The 17,049-nt window shown below is 50.4% G+C and overlaps 1 protein-coding gene across 1 annotated transcript in view; it reads left to right on the forward strand.

Annotated features, from left to right (window-relative positions):
- The window catches only part of DNAH8 (dynein axonemal heavy chain 8), a 1,267,128-nt gene that overhangs the window by 44,396 nt on the left and 1,205,683 nt on the right, over nucleotides 1–17,049 (forward strand). Inside the window, 1 exon segment of the mRNA XM_030199255.1 lies at nucleotides 256–340. Coding sequence (XP_030055115.1) covers nucleotides 256–340 — 85 coding nt within the window.

Consider the following 17,049-nt stretch of genomic DNA (forward strand, 5'->3'; position numbering starts at 1 on the left):
GCTTTGTCCTAGTACCATATTAAGGAGTTACTATAAGTTTGGGTGCATCCAAATCCACGCCAGCTGTCAGTCTCCATGCTGTATACTTGTAGCTGGCCTGTCTTCTGCTGGTTGAATATTGGCCAGCGTAACTTTAATTGTCAAAGTTATATGTTTAAACTGCAGTTGCACCATTGAAGATTAGCCCATTGAGCTTGAAGAAAAAGCATTGCAGATAACTAATCATGGAATTTGCTTTGTTTTTCTGCATAACAGTTTGAAGTATTTGATAACTTTTTTGCCAAGGGAGGATCTAAAACTCTAACTTTTATTTATCAAGAAGCAGATGCACCAGGAGTAGGTAAGAGAATTTTTCTAATATATTTTTATTACTGAACTTGTAAACAGCAAATTATGGGCTCCTTTTATGAAGCAGAGCTGCCATGGGCTTCTTCACATTCAGCACATGCTAATCAGTAGCACCATTTTGTAAAAGGAGCCCTATATTAGGTAAAATTCTAGGGATACAATATTTCAGTACAGTGTTTTCAAACTTGGATTCTGGAATCCTTTGTTGAGTTTTACTTTCAGGATATCCACAAAAAATATTCATGAGCTGTATTTTCTAAGGACAAATAAGACTGATACATCCTCATTCAAGGATGCCATCACTGATGGAGCCCAGTGTGGGAAGCACTCTTCCAGCAACGTTTCTAGATGCTTTTGTACAGGCCTACCCAGTGGTGTGCTGGTAAATGTTTAACAACAGGCTCTCTCCCCATTCCACCTCTGCACTCGCCCTCAAAATTGCAGAGCTGGCTATAGCTGGGGAGAGAGCCGGGGGGAGGGGGGCAATGCATTACTCTCTCCAGGAAAAAAAAATTAAATGATCCCAGGTTCCAATCTAATTCATGTTTAATGTGGGATAAAATGCCATAAATAAGTAAATATAAACTTTTAACATTGAGCACCTGATTCTCAAAGTGGACATATTCCAAACACTATAATGAAAATAAAATGATTTTTTCTACCTCTGTTGTTTGGTGACTTTGTTTTTCTGATCATGCTGGCTCAGTATCCGATTCTGCTGCTATCTGTCCTCTTAACTCCGTTTCCAGGGCTTCCTTTCCATTTATTTCTTTACTTTCCTCCTTTCTTCTTAATTTCTTGCCCTACATCCGTAAGTAAAAGCTGGGTCCTCCGCAGACTTGACTGTCCAGTGGATCCAGCTTCTGCCTATTTTCTCCATCCATGTACAGTTTTTCTCCTCTCTTCCTTTTCCCTCATCTCATCTCCTTCCTCTCTCTTCCCTTCCCTCCGTCCATGTCCTGCATTTCTTATCTCCCTTCCCTCTCCTCCGTCCATGTCTAGCATTTTTCCTCTCCCCCCTCCATCCATGTCCAGCATTTCTCCTCTCTCCCCTCCATTCATGTTCATCTCACTTCTCTCTTCCCTCCCCTCCATCCATGTCCAGCATTTCTCCTCTCTCCCTTCTCCTACATCCATGTGCATCTCCTTCCTCTGTCTTCCCTCCCCTCCATCCATGTCCAGAATTTCTTCTCTCTCCCCTCCATCCATGTGCATCTCCTTCCTGTCTTCCTTTCCCTCCCCTCCATCATGTCCAAAACTTCTCCTCTCTCCCTGCCCTCCCCTCCATCCATTCATGTCCAGCAACCCTCTCCCTCCCCTGCCCTCCATCCACCCATGTTCAGCAACCTTCCTCCCTCTCCTGCCCTCCCCTCCATCCTCCCATGTCCAGCAACTCTCCTCTCCCCTCCCCTCCATCCACCTATGGCCAGCAACTTTCCTCTCCCCTGCCCTATCCTCCATCCACCCATGTCAAGCAACTCTCCTCTCCCCTGCCCTCCATCCATCCATATCAAGCAATTCCTTGTCATCAAGCAGATGAAGCCATTACGTATGGGTTTTGTCCATCAACCAGCAGGGGGAGATAGAGAGCACTCAAATTTCACAGTGCCACATGGTCAGCTAGCTCCACTGCCTCTTCAGTATTCTCTATCTCCCCAAGCAGGGTGGTTGCAACTTGATCAAGCTCCTTAAAAAAATCTGCCTGGGGTGGCTCCTGGCTTGCCAGTTGTTAGCCGGGGTGTTAGAGGCTATAGCAGCTTCACTTTAAAGGCACATAGATTAGCCCTTTCCCTGCCTTACCCATCCCCCCCCCCCAGTGGATGTGAGCACATTAGTTTCACTTTTCCCTGCTCTTTCCCACTCTATACTTGGTGGATGCAGGCACATTGGTCCGCCTTTCCCTGCCTTTCCCACTGTTCTGTACCTCCGGAGTTGATTTGATTGCCTCTTTTGCTGTTTCTCTACTTTCCTCACAGCGTTAAAAAAAAAAAAAAGCAAGAGGTTTTCTTCAGTTTCTACAGCGTGACTGGAGCTTGTATACTCGGTCCAGTGAGGTAAGAGTGTTTTCTGACTCCTCTGGGGAGGGCCCGCGATCGGGACGTTTTTGGCGCGAAGCCGCCATTTTGAATTTTCCGCCGTTTTTTGGCGATGGCTGCAGAGAGTGTTAAGCGCTCTTCCAAGTGTGGCAAGCGCAGATCAGCAGCGGGGCTCTGTAAAATGTGCTGTTCAGGCGTAAGAGCCAGCCCAAGCATGGCGAGCGATGATTCTTCCCACTCGGTGGAGCTGGCAGCGGGTGCCATTTTGAAAGCACCACATGGCGCGACCCCCGCTGAGGCGGAGGGTCTGGAGACCGGAAGTGGCCCTCAAATTGAGGCTGGCCAAAGAGCTACTAGCCCCGGATTGGAACCGGGTGCCCAGGGCGAGTTTTTCTCCCCTGACTTTGTATTATTGCTTCATAATGCTTAAAAGAGCTCAGCCACAGGGGTTTTCTACGGCCCCCCCTTACTGCCCCTCCGGTGGATGCCTGCCTGGGATTGCCCTCTGAGGCGTTTTTCCCTGATAGCTGGCCGCAAGAGAAGCGCAGAAGGGTAAATTCCCCTTCAGATAGTGGCACACCTCCCTTCCCCCCCCCCCCCCCTCGTGGTCGGGATGTGGTGACTCTGAGGGGTCTGGCAGGCCCTCGTGGCCAGAGGAACCAGAGGAAGGTGCAGAACGGCCACTGGATCCAGATGATCCGTCCGCGCTGAGGATTTTCCACCGCGAGGAGCTGCCAGCGCTTATTTCAGATTGTCTTACAGGTCCTCTCTATTAAAGATCCTGGGAGTGGCGTGGCCTCCTCTGGAAATCCAAGAATGGCAAGTACCAAAAAGCCTGCTCGAGCCTTTCCTTTGCATGACTCCATCCAAGAGCTTATTTCAGCTCAATGGGCTGACTCCGAAGGACCTTTGAAAGTTTCCAGGGCTATGGGGCAATTATTCCCTCTGAGTGAGGAGCATTTGACTCGCTTTGCAATGCCTAAGGTGGATGCCCTAGTCACAGCTGTGACAAAGAGAACTACCCTCCCGGTTGAAGGAGGTGTTGCCCTGAAGGACATGCAAGACCGTAGACTGGAATCAGCACTTAAACGGTCTTTTGAAATTGCTAGTCTTACTATTCGGGCGCCTGCATGCAGTTGTTATGCTGCTGGAGCCTGCCTGGAATGGTTGCAACAGGCAGTGGAACAGCCTGGTGATGGAGCGGAGCCCTTGTCTGAAGTGGCTCCGCGAAGGAAGTCGGCCTTGTCCTTTTTGGCTGACGCCCTTTATGATATTGTCAGCTTCGGCTAAACAGATGGCTGTAGCAGTGGCGGCTCGCCATCTTCTGTGGCTATGGCATTGGGCGGCGGTCATGGCCTCTAAGCAAAGGTTGGTGAATTTGCCCTTTCAAGGCCTTCTCCTGTTGGGTGAGGAGTTGGAGAAAATTGTGAAAGGCCTGGGAGATGCTAAACCCCAGCGCTTACCCGAGGATAGGCCGCAGCCTCCCTCCAAGGGTCAGGCGGTTCACTCCTCTTATAGACCTTGCTTCCGTGAAGCTAGAAGGTACCGCCCAGGGCATTCTGCTGGGTCCACTTCTCGTGGCCGATTTTCAGCAGAGGAACTTTTTTCGCTCGGACAAACGTTCCGCAGCAGCAGGCTCAAGACCTGGAGTTCAAGGGCGACCCTCTCAATGAGGGTGCGCCGGCCCCCTCCTCGCTTTCTGTTATAGGAGGACGTCTTTCCCTCTTTCTCGAGGAGTAGGCCAAGATTACCTCAGATCAGTGGGTCTTGGACCTGATCAGAGAAGGATACCGAATAGAATTCGATGCCCCGATAAGAGACGTGTTTGTGGAGTCCCGATGCGGTTCTGCCGCCAAACGGGCGGCGGTAGAGGAGACCTTGCAAGGCTTGATACACATTGGGGCAGTTTCCCCCGGTGCCTCCCGCCGATTTCGGCTGCGGCCGCTACTCTATTTACTTTGTGGTGCCGCGAAAAGGTGGGTCTTTTCGCCCTATTCTGGACTTAAAAGAATTAAACAAGTCCCTAAGAGTGCGGCATTTTCACATGGAAACCCTGCGCTCCGTCAGTGCGGCTGTACAGCCAGGAGAGTTTCTCACATCTCTGGACCTGAAAGAAGCTTACTTGCACATTCCAATTTGGCCCCCGCACCAGAAGTTTCTGAGGTTTGCGGTGATGGGAAAACATTTCCAGTTTTGGGCCTTGCCTTTTGGCCTCGCCACAGCTCCCCGAACCTTTTCCAAGGTAATGGTGGTAGTAGCTGCTTTTCTCAGGCGAGAAGGTATCCGGGTTCACCCGTACCTAGACGACTGGCTCATCAGAGCAGACTCCGCAACAGAGAGTCATCAAGCTACAGCCAGAGTGGTCTCAGTACGGCAATCTCTGGGCTGGGTCGTCAATGTAGCCAAAAGTCAACTGACCCCCTCGCAATCTCTAGAATATTTGGGGGCACAGTTCGACACAGACTCGGGATATGTATTCCTACCCGAGCAAAGACGTTGCAAGCTTTAGAATCAGGTCCGTCTGCTCCTGAGGATGCCCCGCCCGCGAGCTTGGGACATTGTCCAGCTGTTGGGATCGATGAAGGCCACCTTGGATTTGGTGCCCTGGGCGAGAGCGCACTCTGCAATATTCCCTGTTTCAATGATGGTCTCCAGTATCTCAGGATTATCAATGCAGACTCTCTTGGCTCCCTGCGGCCCGACTCAACATGAAAAAGGATCTGAGGAAGCTAGAGGAATGGTCTAAGGTTTGGCAATTAAAATTCAATGCCAAGAAATGCAAAGTGATGCACTTAGGGAATAGAAATCCACGGGAGACGTATGTGTTAGGCGGGGAGAGTCTGATAGGTACGGGCGGAGAGAGGGATCTTGGCGTGATAGTATCTGAGGATTTGAAGGGACGAAACAGTGTGACAAGGCGGTGGCCGTGGCTAGAAGGTTGTTAGGCTGTATAGAGAGAGGTGTGACCAGCAGAAGAAAGGGGGTGTTGATGCCCCTGTATAAGTCGTTGGTGAGGCCCCACCTGGAGTATTGTGTTCAGTTTTGGAGGCCATATCTTGTTAAGGATGTAAAAAGAATTGAAGCGGTGCAGAGAAAAGTGATGAGAATAGTATGGGATTTGCGTTACAAGACGTATGAGGAGAGACTTGCTGAACTAAACATGTATACTCTGGAGGAAAGGAGAAACAGGGGTGATATGATACAGACGTTCAAATATTTGAAAGGTATTAATCCGCAAACGAACCTTTTCCGGAGATGGGAAGGTGGTAGAACAAGAGGACATGAAATGAGATTGAAGGGGGGCAGACTCAAGAAAAATGTCAGGAATTATTTTTTCACGGAGAGAGTAGTGGATGGTTGGAATGCCCTCCCACGGGAGGTGGTGGAAATGAAAACAGTAACGGAATTCAAACATGCGTGGGATAAGCACAAAGGAATCCTGTGCCGAAGGAATGGATCCTCAGAAGCTTAGTCAAGATCGGGAGGCGGGGCTGATGGTTGGGAGGCGGGGATAGGGGTGGGCAGACTTATACGGTCTGTGCCAGAGCCGGTGGTGGGCAGCGGGACTGGTGGTTGTGAGGCAGGGATAGTGCTGGACAGACTTGTACGGTCTGTGTCAGAGCCGGTGGTTGGGAGGCAGGGCTGGTGGTTGGGAGGTGAGGATAGTGCTGGGCAGACTTATATGGTCTGTGCCAGAGCCGCGGTGGTTGGGAGGAGGGGCTGGTGGTTGGGAGGCGGGGATAGTGCTGGGCAGACTTATACGGTCTGTGCCCTGAAGAGCACAGGTACAAATCAAAGTAGGGTATACACAAAAAGCAGCAAATATGAGTTATCTTGTTGGGCAGACTGGATGGACCGTGCAGGTCTTTTTCTGCTGTCATCTACTATGTTACTATATGTTACTATGTGTTCCTTCCATGGCCCTTGATAGGGCGTGTGCTCCTGCGGATTCGGCTTCACCCAGGAGAAGTGGTTCTCATCGCCCCGGATTGGCCCAGGGGGCCTTGGTATGCGGACCTCCGACAGATGCTAGTGGAGGCTCCCCTTCCTTTATCTCTGGTACCGAACCTGTTGTCGCAGGGACCGGTGGCCATGAAGGACCCCTGCCGTTTTGGTCTTAAGACATGGCTATTGAGAGGGCGCAATTGAGAGGCAAAGGCTATTCCAATAATGTTATTTCCACTCTCCTGCAGGCCCGCAAGCGGTCCACTTCCGTGGCTTATGCCAGGATCTGGCGCCAGTTTGAGGCTTGGTGTGTTTCAAAAGCGATCACACCCATGCGGGCTCCTGCTTCGCCGATTCTGGACTTTTTGCAGGATGGTGTACAAAAGGCTTGGCCTATAATTCCCTGCAGGTGCAAGTGGCAGCATTGGCCTCCCTTCATGGTAAGGTTGCAGGCGTGTCTTTAGCTGCTCATCCAGATGTGGCACGGTTTCTTAGAGGGGTGCTTCGGCTCCGTCCTCCCGTGCGGGCACCTTGTCTAGATTGGAACCTGGGGCTAGTTTTGAAGACTCTGCAGGGTTCTCCTTTTGAGCCGCTACGGCGAGCTTCAGAGAAAGATTTGACACTAAAGGCCGTTTTTCTGGTGGTCATTACTTCGTCGAGATGGGTGTCAGAGCTCCAGGCGCTGTCCTGTCGAGACCCATTTCTGCAATTTTCAGAGTCCGGGGTCACGGTTCGTACCGTGCCTTCCTTCATGCCTAAGGTGGTTTCAGCGTTTCACCTAAACCAGCCTATTTTTCTACCCTCTTTTGTTAAGGAGGAGTTTCTAGAATCCTTTGGGCAGTTGCACCTGTTGGATGTGCGCAGGACTCTGTTGCAGTATCTGCGAGTTACTAATTCTTTCAGGGCCTCTGATCATTTGTTTGTTTTACTATCAGGTTCTCGCAGAGCGTCTCCAGCGTCTAAAGCCACTATTGCTTGCTGGCTCAAAGAAGCTATCTTTTCAGCTTATCTGCTTGCTGGCTGGCCTCCACCTGTAGCCTTTAAGGCACATTCTACAAGAGCGATTTCTTCCTCTTGGGCTGAAACTGGAGCACTCTCTCTTCATGAGATTTGCAGTGCAGCAACATGGGCTTCAAAGCTCTCATTTGCCCGACATTACAGGCTGGATGTGGCTGCTAGGAGGGATGCGCTTTTTGGAGCACAAGTGCTAGTGCGTGGTGTGACTTGTTCCCACCCTATATAGGGATTGCTTTGATACATCCCATACGTAATGGCTTCATCTGCTTGATGACAAGGAAGGGAAAATTAGGTTCTTACCTTGGTAATTTTCTTTCCTTTAGTCATAGCAGATGAAGCCATGAGCCCTCCCTGTATGATTGTCTGTATTGCAGTGATTCTGATTTTAGGTGCTGTTCTTGTTTCCTGAAGTTATATTCCTTCCTTGGGGAGTCGGAAAACAGTCTTCAGGATTCTTGTTCACTTATAGGAGAATGAGTTCATTCCCTCCAGTTCATGTGTAGGAGGTTGAGTTCATTCCCTCCGGGAGGATGTGTGTATTCCCTCCATAAATACAAAGAGGGAGCCGGCTCGCCGTGCGGAACAACTGGCTCGCAAGATCTTAAAAAATTTAACAACCGGCTCTTGCGAGGTGGTGCGAGCCAGCTCCAGCACACCATTGGGCCTACCACACAGGTGCATCTATTCCTGCCTGCTGCTATCATGCAGGACCTCCCCAGTCCTCAGTTTTCCGTAGATCTGATCAGACCCTTTTTCAGTCACCATTGTCTAAACAGCCAAATTGTGTGACCTTTATCTTTTAATTTTTTTTCTGTAAGGTTTGTCACTATCGTATAACTTACTTTTGGGGGCATGGAGCCTTAACACTACTACTACTACTACTACTATTTAGCATTTCTATAGCGCTACAAGGCATACGCAGCGCTGTACAAACATAGAAGAAAGACAGTCCCTGCTCAAAGAGCTTACAATCTAATAGACAAAAAATAAATAAAGTAAGCAAATCAAATCAATTAATGTGAACGGGAAGGAAGAGAGGAGGGGGTAGGTGGAGGCGAGTGGTTACAAGTGGTTACGAGTCAAAAGCAATGTCAAAGAGGTGGGTTTTCAGTCTAGATTTAAAGGTGGCCAAGGATGGGGCAAGACGTAGGGGCTCAGGAAGTTTATTCCAGGCGTAGGGTGCAGCGAGACGGAAGGCGCGAAGTCTGGAGTTGGCAGTAGTGGAGAAGGGAACAGATAAGAAGGATTTATCCATGGAGCGGAGTGCACGGGAAGGGGTGTAGGGAAGGACGAGTGTGGAGAGATACTGGGGAGCAGCAGAGTGAGTACATTTATAGGTTAGTAGAAGAAGTTTGAACAGGATGCGAAAACGGATAGGGAGCCAGTGAAGGGTCTTGAGGAGAGGGGTAGTATGAGTAAAGCGACCCTGGCGGAAGATGAGACGGGCAGCAGAGTTTTGAACTGACTGGAGAGGGGAGAGGTGACTAAGTGGGAGGCCAGCAAGAAGCAGATTGCAGTAGTCTAAACGAGAGGTGACAAGGGTGTGGATGAGGGTTTTGGTAGAGTGCTCGGAAAGAAAGGGGCGGATTTTACGGATGTTGTAAAGAAAGAAACGACAGGTCTTGGCGGTCTGCTGGATATGAGCAGAGAAGGAGAGAGAAGAGTCAAAGATGATCCCAAGGTTTCGAGCTGAGGAGACAGGGAGAATGAGAGAGCCATCAACAGAAATAGAAAATGGGGGGAGCGGGGAGGTGGGTTTGGGGGGGAAAATGAGAAGCTCGGTTTTGGTCATATTTAATTTCAGGTGGCGTTGAGACATCCAGGCAGCAATGTCAGACAAGCACGCTGAGACTTTGGTTTGGATGCAAGGTGAGATATCAGGGGTAGAAAGGTAGATTTGGGAGTCATCAGCATAGAGGTGGTAGGAAAAGCCATGGGATGAGATTAATGAACCAAGGGAAGAAGTGTAGATAGAAAAGAGGAGGGGACCAAGAACAGAACCCTGGGGTACGCCGACAGGCAGAGGGATAGAAGTAGAAGAGGATCCACCAGAGTGAACACTAAAGGTGCGGAGGGAGAGGTAGGAAGAGAACCAGGAAAGGACATAGAGGGGCATAATCGAACGCGAACGCCCATCTCCATGGGCGTCTATGTCCGAAAACGGGTATGTGAAGAGGTAGGACAGACCGTATTATCAAAAAAGATGGGCGTCCATCTTTCGTTTCGAAAATACGGTTTGGACGGACCAAATGCCATGGATTTGGTCCCTTTTGAGATGGGCGTTTTTTTTTTTGTTTTTTTTTTTAGCGATAATGGAAACTAAAAACGCCCAGCTCAGAAACGTCCCAATCCAAGCCATTTGGTCGTTGGAGGGACAAATGTACAACACTACTATAGCTCTTAGGGGTGAAGGGGGCAACTACATGTAGGTACAGTGGGTTTTAGAGGCCTCCCATTTACCACCACAAGTGTTACGGGTGGGGGGGGGGGGGATGGGCCTGGGTCTGCCTGCCTGAAGTGCACTGCAGTACCCACTAAAAGTGCTCCAGGGACAGGACTTGTTGCTGGTGTATAACCTTGGCACAGCAGTTGACACCTGAAGACTAATTTCGCTGAAAACTTCTTTTATTTCAATAAGCACTTTTACTCACAGTTAACTGCACATCAGAGGTTGTGCCCCACTGCCAACGAGTCTCGCTGATAAAATTAGAATGTGGTAGGTTTAAAACAAATTGGAGAAAGTTTTTCTTTACTCAGCGTGTGGTTAGACTCTGGAACTCATTGCCGGAGAAGGTAGTGACAGCAGCTGGTCTTGCTGAGTTTAAAGGGGGTCTGGACAAATTCCTGAAGGCAAAGTCCATTGATCGTTATTAAATATTGGGTTTTTGCCAGGTTCTTGGGGCCTGGATTGGCCGCTGTCGGAGACAGAGTGCTGGGCTTGATGGACCTTTGGTCTTTTCCCAGCGTGGCAGTGCTTATGTACTTAAGTACTTATGTACTGAGATTAGCAGTAGGTCTGAGCTGGCAGAATGGTGTACAATGCCCTCTTTCAGCAACATTCAAGGTAAGAACTAAGGCCCAGATGCATCAACCAAACGTTAAACAATCTAAAACGTTAAAGTCCTTAACGAATTTGAAAAAACGAAGAATGCACCAAAAAAACAAGTCGCACATGATTGGTACGGTATTGAACAGTACAATGTATCAAAGATTCGTAATCCCCGTCGGTAATCGGCCCGTAAAGCATGCGCAGAGCAGCCAAACGTTATGCTGGCTGCTCTGCGCATGCCACAAACGTCAAAAAACAAACAAAAAAACACAACACAAACACATGGCTCCTCACTTCCCGCTGCACTAATCAAAACAAAAATCGAAATAGATCGGGAGGGGACAAAGACGCTTGTCAGGAGCGTCCTGTATGGACGGCCTTGCCCCCCCCCCCCCCCGACCGAGGTCGCCGTTGCTCCCCGCTGCCCCCTGCATAAATATAAAAGTGAAAAAAAAAGGTTCGGGAGGGAGCAAAGGTGCTTGTCGGGAGCGTCCTTTATGGACGGCCTTGTCCCCCCCCCCCACCCCCCCACCAGAGGTCGCCGCTGCTCCCTGCTTCCCCCCCCGCATTAAATAAAAAAACAAAACAAAAATCCAAAGCTGTAGCATCCCCGGCCCCCTCCCTTCCTCTCTTCCTTTCTCTGTAAGTACATAAGTAATGCCATACTGGGAAAAGACCAAGGGTCCATCGAGCCCAGCATCCTGTCCACGACAGCTCCACCTTCCGCCATCCTCCGCCCCCGTGCCCTGCACCCGCCACCCCCCCTGATGTCGCCACCGCTCCCCTCCTCCACGGGGTCCCCCTCTGCATTACCGGCCCGCGCAGCGCCTCTCACTTCTGTCTCTTCTGTCTGTCTGAAGGCCCTGCATGGGAAAGAAGATCATCTGATCGCCGCCAGTCTTCATGACAGTCTCTCCTTCCCTGACCTGGGCCCGTCCCCGTCTTACATAAGTAACCTATGTAGAAATATGGTCGGTGACTGAGTCTCAATGGTCGATCAATTGTTTGAAGCTCTGTTGCAGTGCGCTTTGCCCTCTGAAGTGTTTTTACACCTAGTGGAGAGGCAACCGGTTCGAGTACTCTCAGACAATGTGACGGCACTGGCTTACATCAACCATCAGGGGGGCACTCACAGCACGCAAGGCAGACTTACTGATGAGTTCGGTGGAATGTCAGTTCTCTCAATTGTCGGCAGTCCACATATCGGGAACACATTATATAACAGCTGACTTTCTCAGTCGACACAATGTGGACCCGAGAGATTGGGAGCTCTTGGAACCAGCCATCTCCTTGATAGTGCAGAAGTGGGGGATCCCAGTGATCGATCTTATGGTGACACTCAAAAATGCGAAAGCACCCAGGTTTTTCAGCAGGAGAAGATTCACTGTGTAGGAGGGCATAGATACCGTCCACCCATGGCCGGAATACAGTCGTCTTCTCTACGTGTTTCCCCTGTGGCCACTCAACAGGCAAGTGCTCACCGTATTCAGCGTCATCGAGATATGAGTGCTGCTGATTGCTCTGGACTGGCCTTGATGTCTGTGATACGCCTATTGATGCTGTTGGTCGATCGGCCCTTCAGTCTGCTGGCGACCAGGGGGCTGCTGTGCTTGGGTCCACTGGTTTTGGACGATCCCACCACTTTGGTCTTATGGCTTGGCTCTTGAGCGCTCGATATTGAGGAAGAAGGGGTACTCTGAGGTTATTGCTACCTTGCTTTGGGCTAAGAAGCGATTGATCTCGGCGGCATACACATGAGTTTGGAGAGTTTTTGAAAATTTCTGTTTTGAAAGATCTTGGTCTCCATTTCAATCTTCCGTATCTCAAATTTTGGCCTTCTTACAGGAAGGTTTGATAAAGGGTTTGTTGGTTAGCTCACTACGAGTGTAGGTGGCAGCACTCGTCTGTTATTGTGGCCGGGGTTTGGGTGTCTCCAGTTTATTAAGGGGGTTACGCGGCTGCGCCCCCTACTGTCTCAACTTAATCCAGCATGGAACCTTAGTTTTGTGCTTCGGTCTTTACAGGGGCCACCCTTTAAGCCATTGAGGAAGGCCACCTTGAAGGATCTCATAAGAACATAAGCACTGCCATACTGGGAAAAGACCAATGGTCCATGAAGCCCAGCATCCTGTCTCTTTCAGCGGCCAATCTAAGCTTCAAGAACTTGGCAACCCCCCCCCCCCAAAAAAAAAAAAAAAAACAATTTAATAATGTTCGATTAACTTTTCCCTCAGGAATCTGTCCAAACCCCCTTTAAACTCCGTAAGACCAGCTGCTGTCACTACATTCTCCGGCAACGAGTTCCAGAGTCCAACTACAAGCTGAGTAAAGAAAAACTTTCTTCTGTTTGTTTTAAATCTACCATATTCTAGTTTCATCTTGTGTCCCCTGGTTCTATTGTTGTTTGAAAGTGTAAACAAACACTTTAGATCTTTCCGCTCTACTCCGCTCATTATCTTGTAGACTTCTATCATATCACCCCTCAGCTGCCTTTTCTCCAAGCTGAAGAGCCCTAACCTTCTCAGCCTTTCCTCATAGGGAAGTCGTTCCATCCCTTTTATCATTTTCCATTGCCCTTCTCTGCACCTTCTCCAATTCCTTTATATCTTTTTTGAGATACGGCAACCAGAATTGGACACAATGTTCGAGGTGCGGTCGCACCATGGAGCGATACAATGGCATTATAACATCCTTGTGTTTGTTTTCCATCCCTTTCCTAATAATACCCAACATTCTGTGCGCTTTCTTAGCTGCCGCAGCACACTGAGGAGAAGTTTTTAACGTCTTATCCACGATGACTCCCAGATCCCTTTCTAGGTCTGTCTAACGCGGAACCTTGCATGACATAGCTGTAATTCGGGTTCCTTGTCATCAGCAGTAGATGAATCCATTAACTGATGGGTTGTATCCGCCTACCAGCAGGTGGAGATAGAGAACACTGAAAAACCACAGTGACCCTTGAACGGCTAGCTCCTTCTGCCTTCAGTATTTCTTTATCTCCCAGCAGGTGTGGACGTCGCTTGATCAGCTCCTGGATTTCTGCCTGGGATGGATCCTGTGCTTTGCCAGTAGAGCAGGGGTGTTGTGGCTGGTGGTGCCCACTTTAAAGGCATATAGGTTCGCACTATCCCTGCCTTACCCATTCCCCCTTCTCCCGGAGTCCCTCTGTTGCTGCCTGCCTCCAACTTTCCTCACAGCGTAAAAAAAAAAAAGAAAAAAAAAGAGGCGCGCTTATACAGCGTTGCTATTTCTGAGGCGTTCGCCAGAGGTTCTGGTTCAGTGCAGCTTGACCGGAGCTTGTTGACTCGGTCTTCTGAGGTGAGAGTGGTGCCCAGCTCCTCCTGAGGAGGTTCCCGCGGACAGCGTTCTGTGCGGGGTAAATTTTGGTGCGAAGCTGCCATTTTATTTCTATATTTCTATCCAGTTGGGTGATGGCTGCTGAAGGAGTTAAGTGCTGCTCCCACTGTGGTAAACACAGGTCAGCAGCAGTGCTTTGCAGTACGTGCTCCTTAGATGCTCGTGCTAGTACAAGCATGGCGAGCAGTGATTCTTCCAGCTCGATGGAGCTGACAGCGGGTGCCATTTTGGAAGCGCCGCATGACTCGACCCTCGTGGTTGCGGAGGAGTCTCAGTGCAGGGAGTTTGCCTCATTTCGAGGCTGCTAGAGGAGCTCCAGCCTCCGCTTCTCCTAATTCGGGGGCGGAGAATCAGGGTGAGTTTTTCTCCCCTGAGTTTGTGCTACTGATGCATAAGGCCTTCATGTTTAAAAGAGCTCTGCTGCAGGTGTCTGACACTGCATTGCATTCTGGATTCCCTCCAGGTTTTGATGGCCCAAGGTGGCTGCAGATGTTAATTGTTCCCCCGAGCGTTGGAAGGACGCTAGACGTACACTGGTAAATTCCCCGTCTGAGAGTGGTGCATCTCCATTTCCCACCCCCCCATGGTCAAGCTGTGGGGAGTCTGAGGGATATGGCAGGCCCTCATGGACGGATGATCCAGATGAGGGTTCCCTTTTTGCCACTGGATTTGGATGATCCCAATGCGGTTCGGAGTTTCCACTGCGACGAGCTGCCAGCTCTCATTGCTGACGCCTTGCAGGCCCTCTCAATTGATGATCCTGCCGAGGGCGATGCCTCCTCTATTAATCCTAGGATGGCGAGTATTAAGAAGCTTGCTCGGGCTTTTCCTGTGCATGACTCCATCCAGGAGCTTATTTCAGCTCAATGGTCTGACCCCTATGGGCCTTTGAAAGTGCCCAGGACTATGGGTCAGCTTTACCCTCTGAGTGAGGATCACTTGGCACTTTGTGGGATGCCTAAAGTGGATGAGTTGGTCACGGCGGTGACTAAAAAGACCACTCTCCCAGTAGAGGGAGGGGTCGCTTTGAAAGACATGCAGGACCGGTGGCTAGAATCCGTGCTGAAGCGGTCCTTTGAAATATCAGGCCTTGCCTTAAGGGTGACTTTTTGAAGCTCCTATGCAGCCCGGGCCTGTTTTTCCTGGTTACAACAGGCGGTGGATCAGCCTGCAGATGGTGCGAGGTCCCTCTCTCAGGTTGCCCCGCGGATGGAGTCTGCTCTGTCTTTTTTTGGTGATGTTCTTTATGATCTGGTCAGAGCTTCGGCTAGCAGATGTCTGTGGCGGTTTCTGCCCGTCACCTTCTTTGGCTGCGGCATTGGTCGGCTGACATGGCCTCTAAGCAAGGCTAGTAAGGTTACCCTTTCGGGGCCTTCTGTTATTTGGAGAGGAATTGGAGAAGATTGTTAAAAACCTAGGGGACTCTACTTCCCATCGGTTATCTGAGGATAGGCCGAGGCCTTCTTCTAATGGTCCTGCGTTTCCCTCCTCTCCCAGTCCTCGCTTCCGTGAGGCTCGCAGGTATCGCCCGGTGCGCTCTGCTGGGTTTTCTCAACGTGCCCGTTTTCAGCAGAGGAACTCCTTTTCCTCAGACAAACGTTCAGCAGTGGCCGGGCCACAGCCAGGAGTTCAGGAGCGTCTTCCACATTGATGGGGCGCCGGTCTACTCGAGTCCTGCAGTAGGAGGACGTCTTTCCCTCTTTCTCGAGGAAGTGCACCAAGATTACTTCGGATCAGTGGGTCCTGGACCTGATCAGAGAAGGTTACTGATTAGAATTTTTTTTGGAGTCCCGATGCGGCACTGCCGTCAAATGGGCGGCAGTAGAGGAGACCTTCCAAGTCTTGCTGCAGCTCGGAGCGGTAATTCCGGTGCCTCCAGCCGAATGCGGCTGCGGTCATTACTCCATTTATTTTGTGGTGCCTCGAAAAGGCGGGTCTTTCAGACCAATCCTCGACTTACGATGAGTCAACGAGGCTCTAAGAGTGCGTCACTTTCGCATGGAAACCCTGCACTTCGTCATTGCAGCGGTGGAGCCAGGAGAGTTTCTCACGTCTCTGGACCTAAATGAAGCTTATTTGCACATTCCTATTTGGCCCCAGCATCAGCGGTTTCTCCAGTTTGCGGTGTTGGGCCAACATTTTCCGTTTCGGGCCTTGCCTTTCGGCCTAGCCACAGCTCCCTGTAGCTTTTCCAAGGTAATGGTGGTAGTAGCTGCCTTTCTCAGGCGAGAGGGTATCAGAGTTCACCCTTATCTAGATGACTGGCTCATCAGAGTGGATTTGGCAGATGAAAGCCGTCTTGCCACAGCCAGAGTGGTTACAGTCCTGTAGACTCCGGGCTGGGTGGTCAGTATACCCAGAAGTCACCTGACCCCCCCCCCCCTCAGTCTCTTGAGTATTTGGGGGTCCAGTTCGACACAGCCTCGGGGTTTGTTTTTCTCCCTGACCACAGGCGATGCAAGTTTCAGAAACAGGTCCGTCTACTCCTGCGGATGCCTCGCCCTCGAGCTTTGGATGTTGTCCAGCTTCTGGAGGCGATTACGGCCACTATGGAGGTGGTTCCCTGGGCGAGAGCTCATATGAGGCCGCTGCAGATTGCTCTGCTCCAACAATGGTCGCCGGTCTTCCAGGAATACCAACGCAGACTAACGTGGCTCCCTGCGGCCCAGCACAGTATGGATTGGTGGCTCTCCGACAGGATGCTGCGACAGGGAATGCTGCTTGCGCTTCCTTCTTGGTGCCTGGTGATAACAGATGCCAGCCTTTCGGGCTGGGGAGCTCATTGCCAGGGAAACTATGCTCAGGGTCAGTGGACACCCGTGGAAGCGGGGTGGTCCATTAATCGCTTGGAACTGAGAGCGATATTCCAGACTCTTATGGCCTTTCACTAGACTCTGAAGGGGCTTGCTGTCTGAGTTCTGTGAGACAACATGACAGCGGTGGCCTACATCAATCGTCAGGGTGGCACTCAGTGCAGGGCCCTGGCCGCGGAGGCCGCTCAGATTTTCCACAAGGCCGAGCTCCACTTGCATCTGATGTCCACAGCTCACATAGCAGGTCAGAGCAACGTGCTAGCCGATTTTCTCAGCAGGCATCAAATCGTCCCGGCAGAATGGGAACTGGCAGAAGAAGTTTTTCTTCAGTTTTGTGCCAAATGGGGAACTCCAGGCTTGGATCTCATGGCGTCAAGCGTAAACGCCAAAGTCACTTGCTTTTTCAGCAGAAGGAGAGGTCCTTGCTTGGCGGGGTTGGATGCACTGGCTCAACCCTGGCCCTCGGGCCTCCTGTATGTGTTCC

Source organism: Microcaecilia unicolor, chromosome 3 (genome assembly GCF_901765095.1).
Source record: "Microcaecilia unicolor chromosome 3, aMicUni1.1, whole genome shotgun sequence".
NCBI lineage: Eukaryota > Metazoa > Chordata > Amphibia > Gymnophiona > Siphonopidae > Microcaecilia > Microcaecilia unicolor.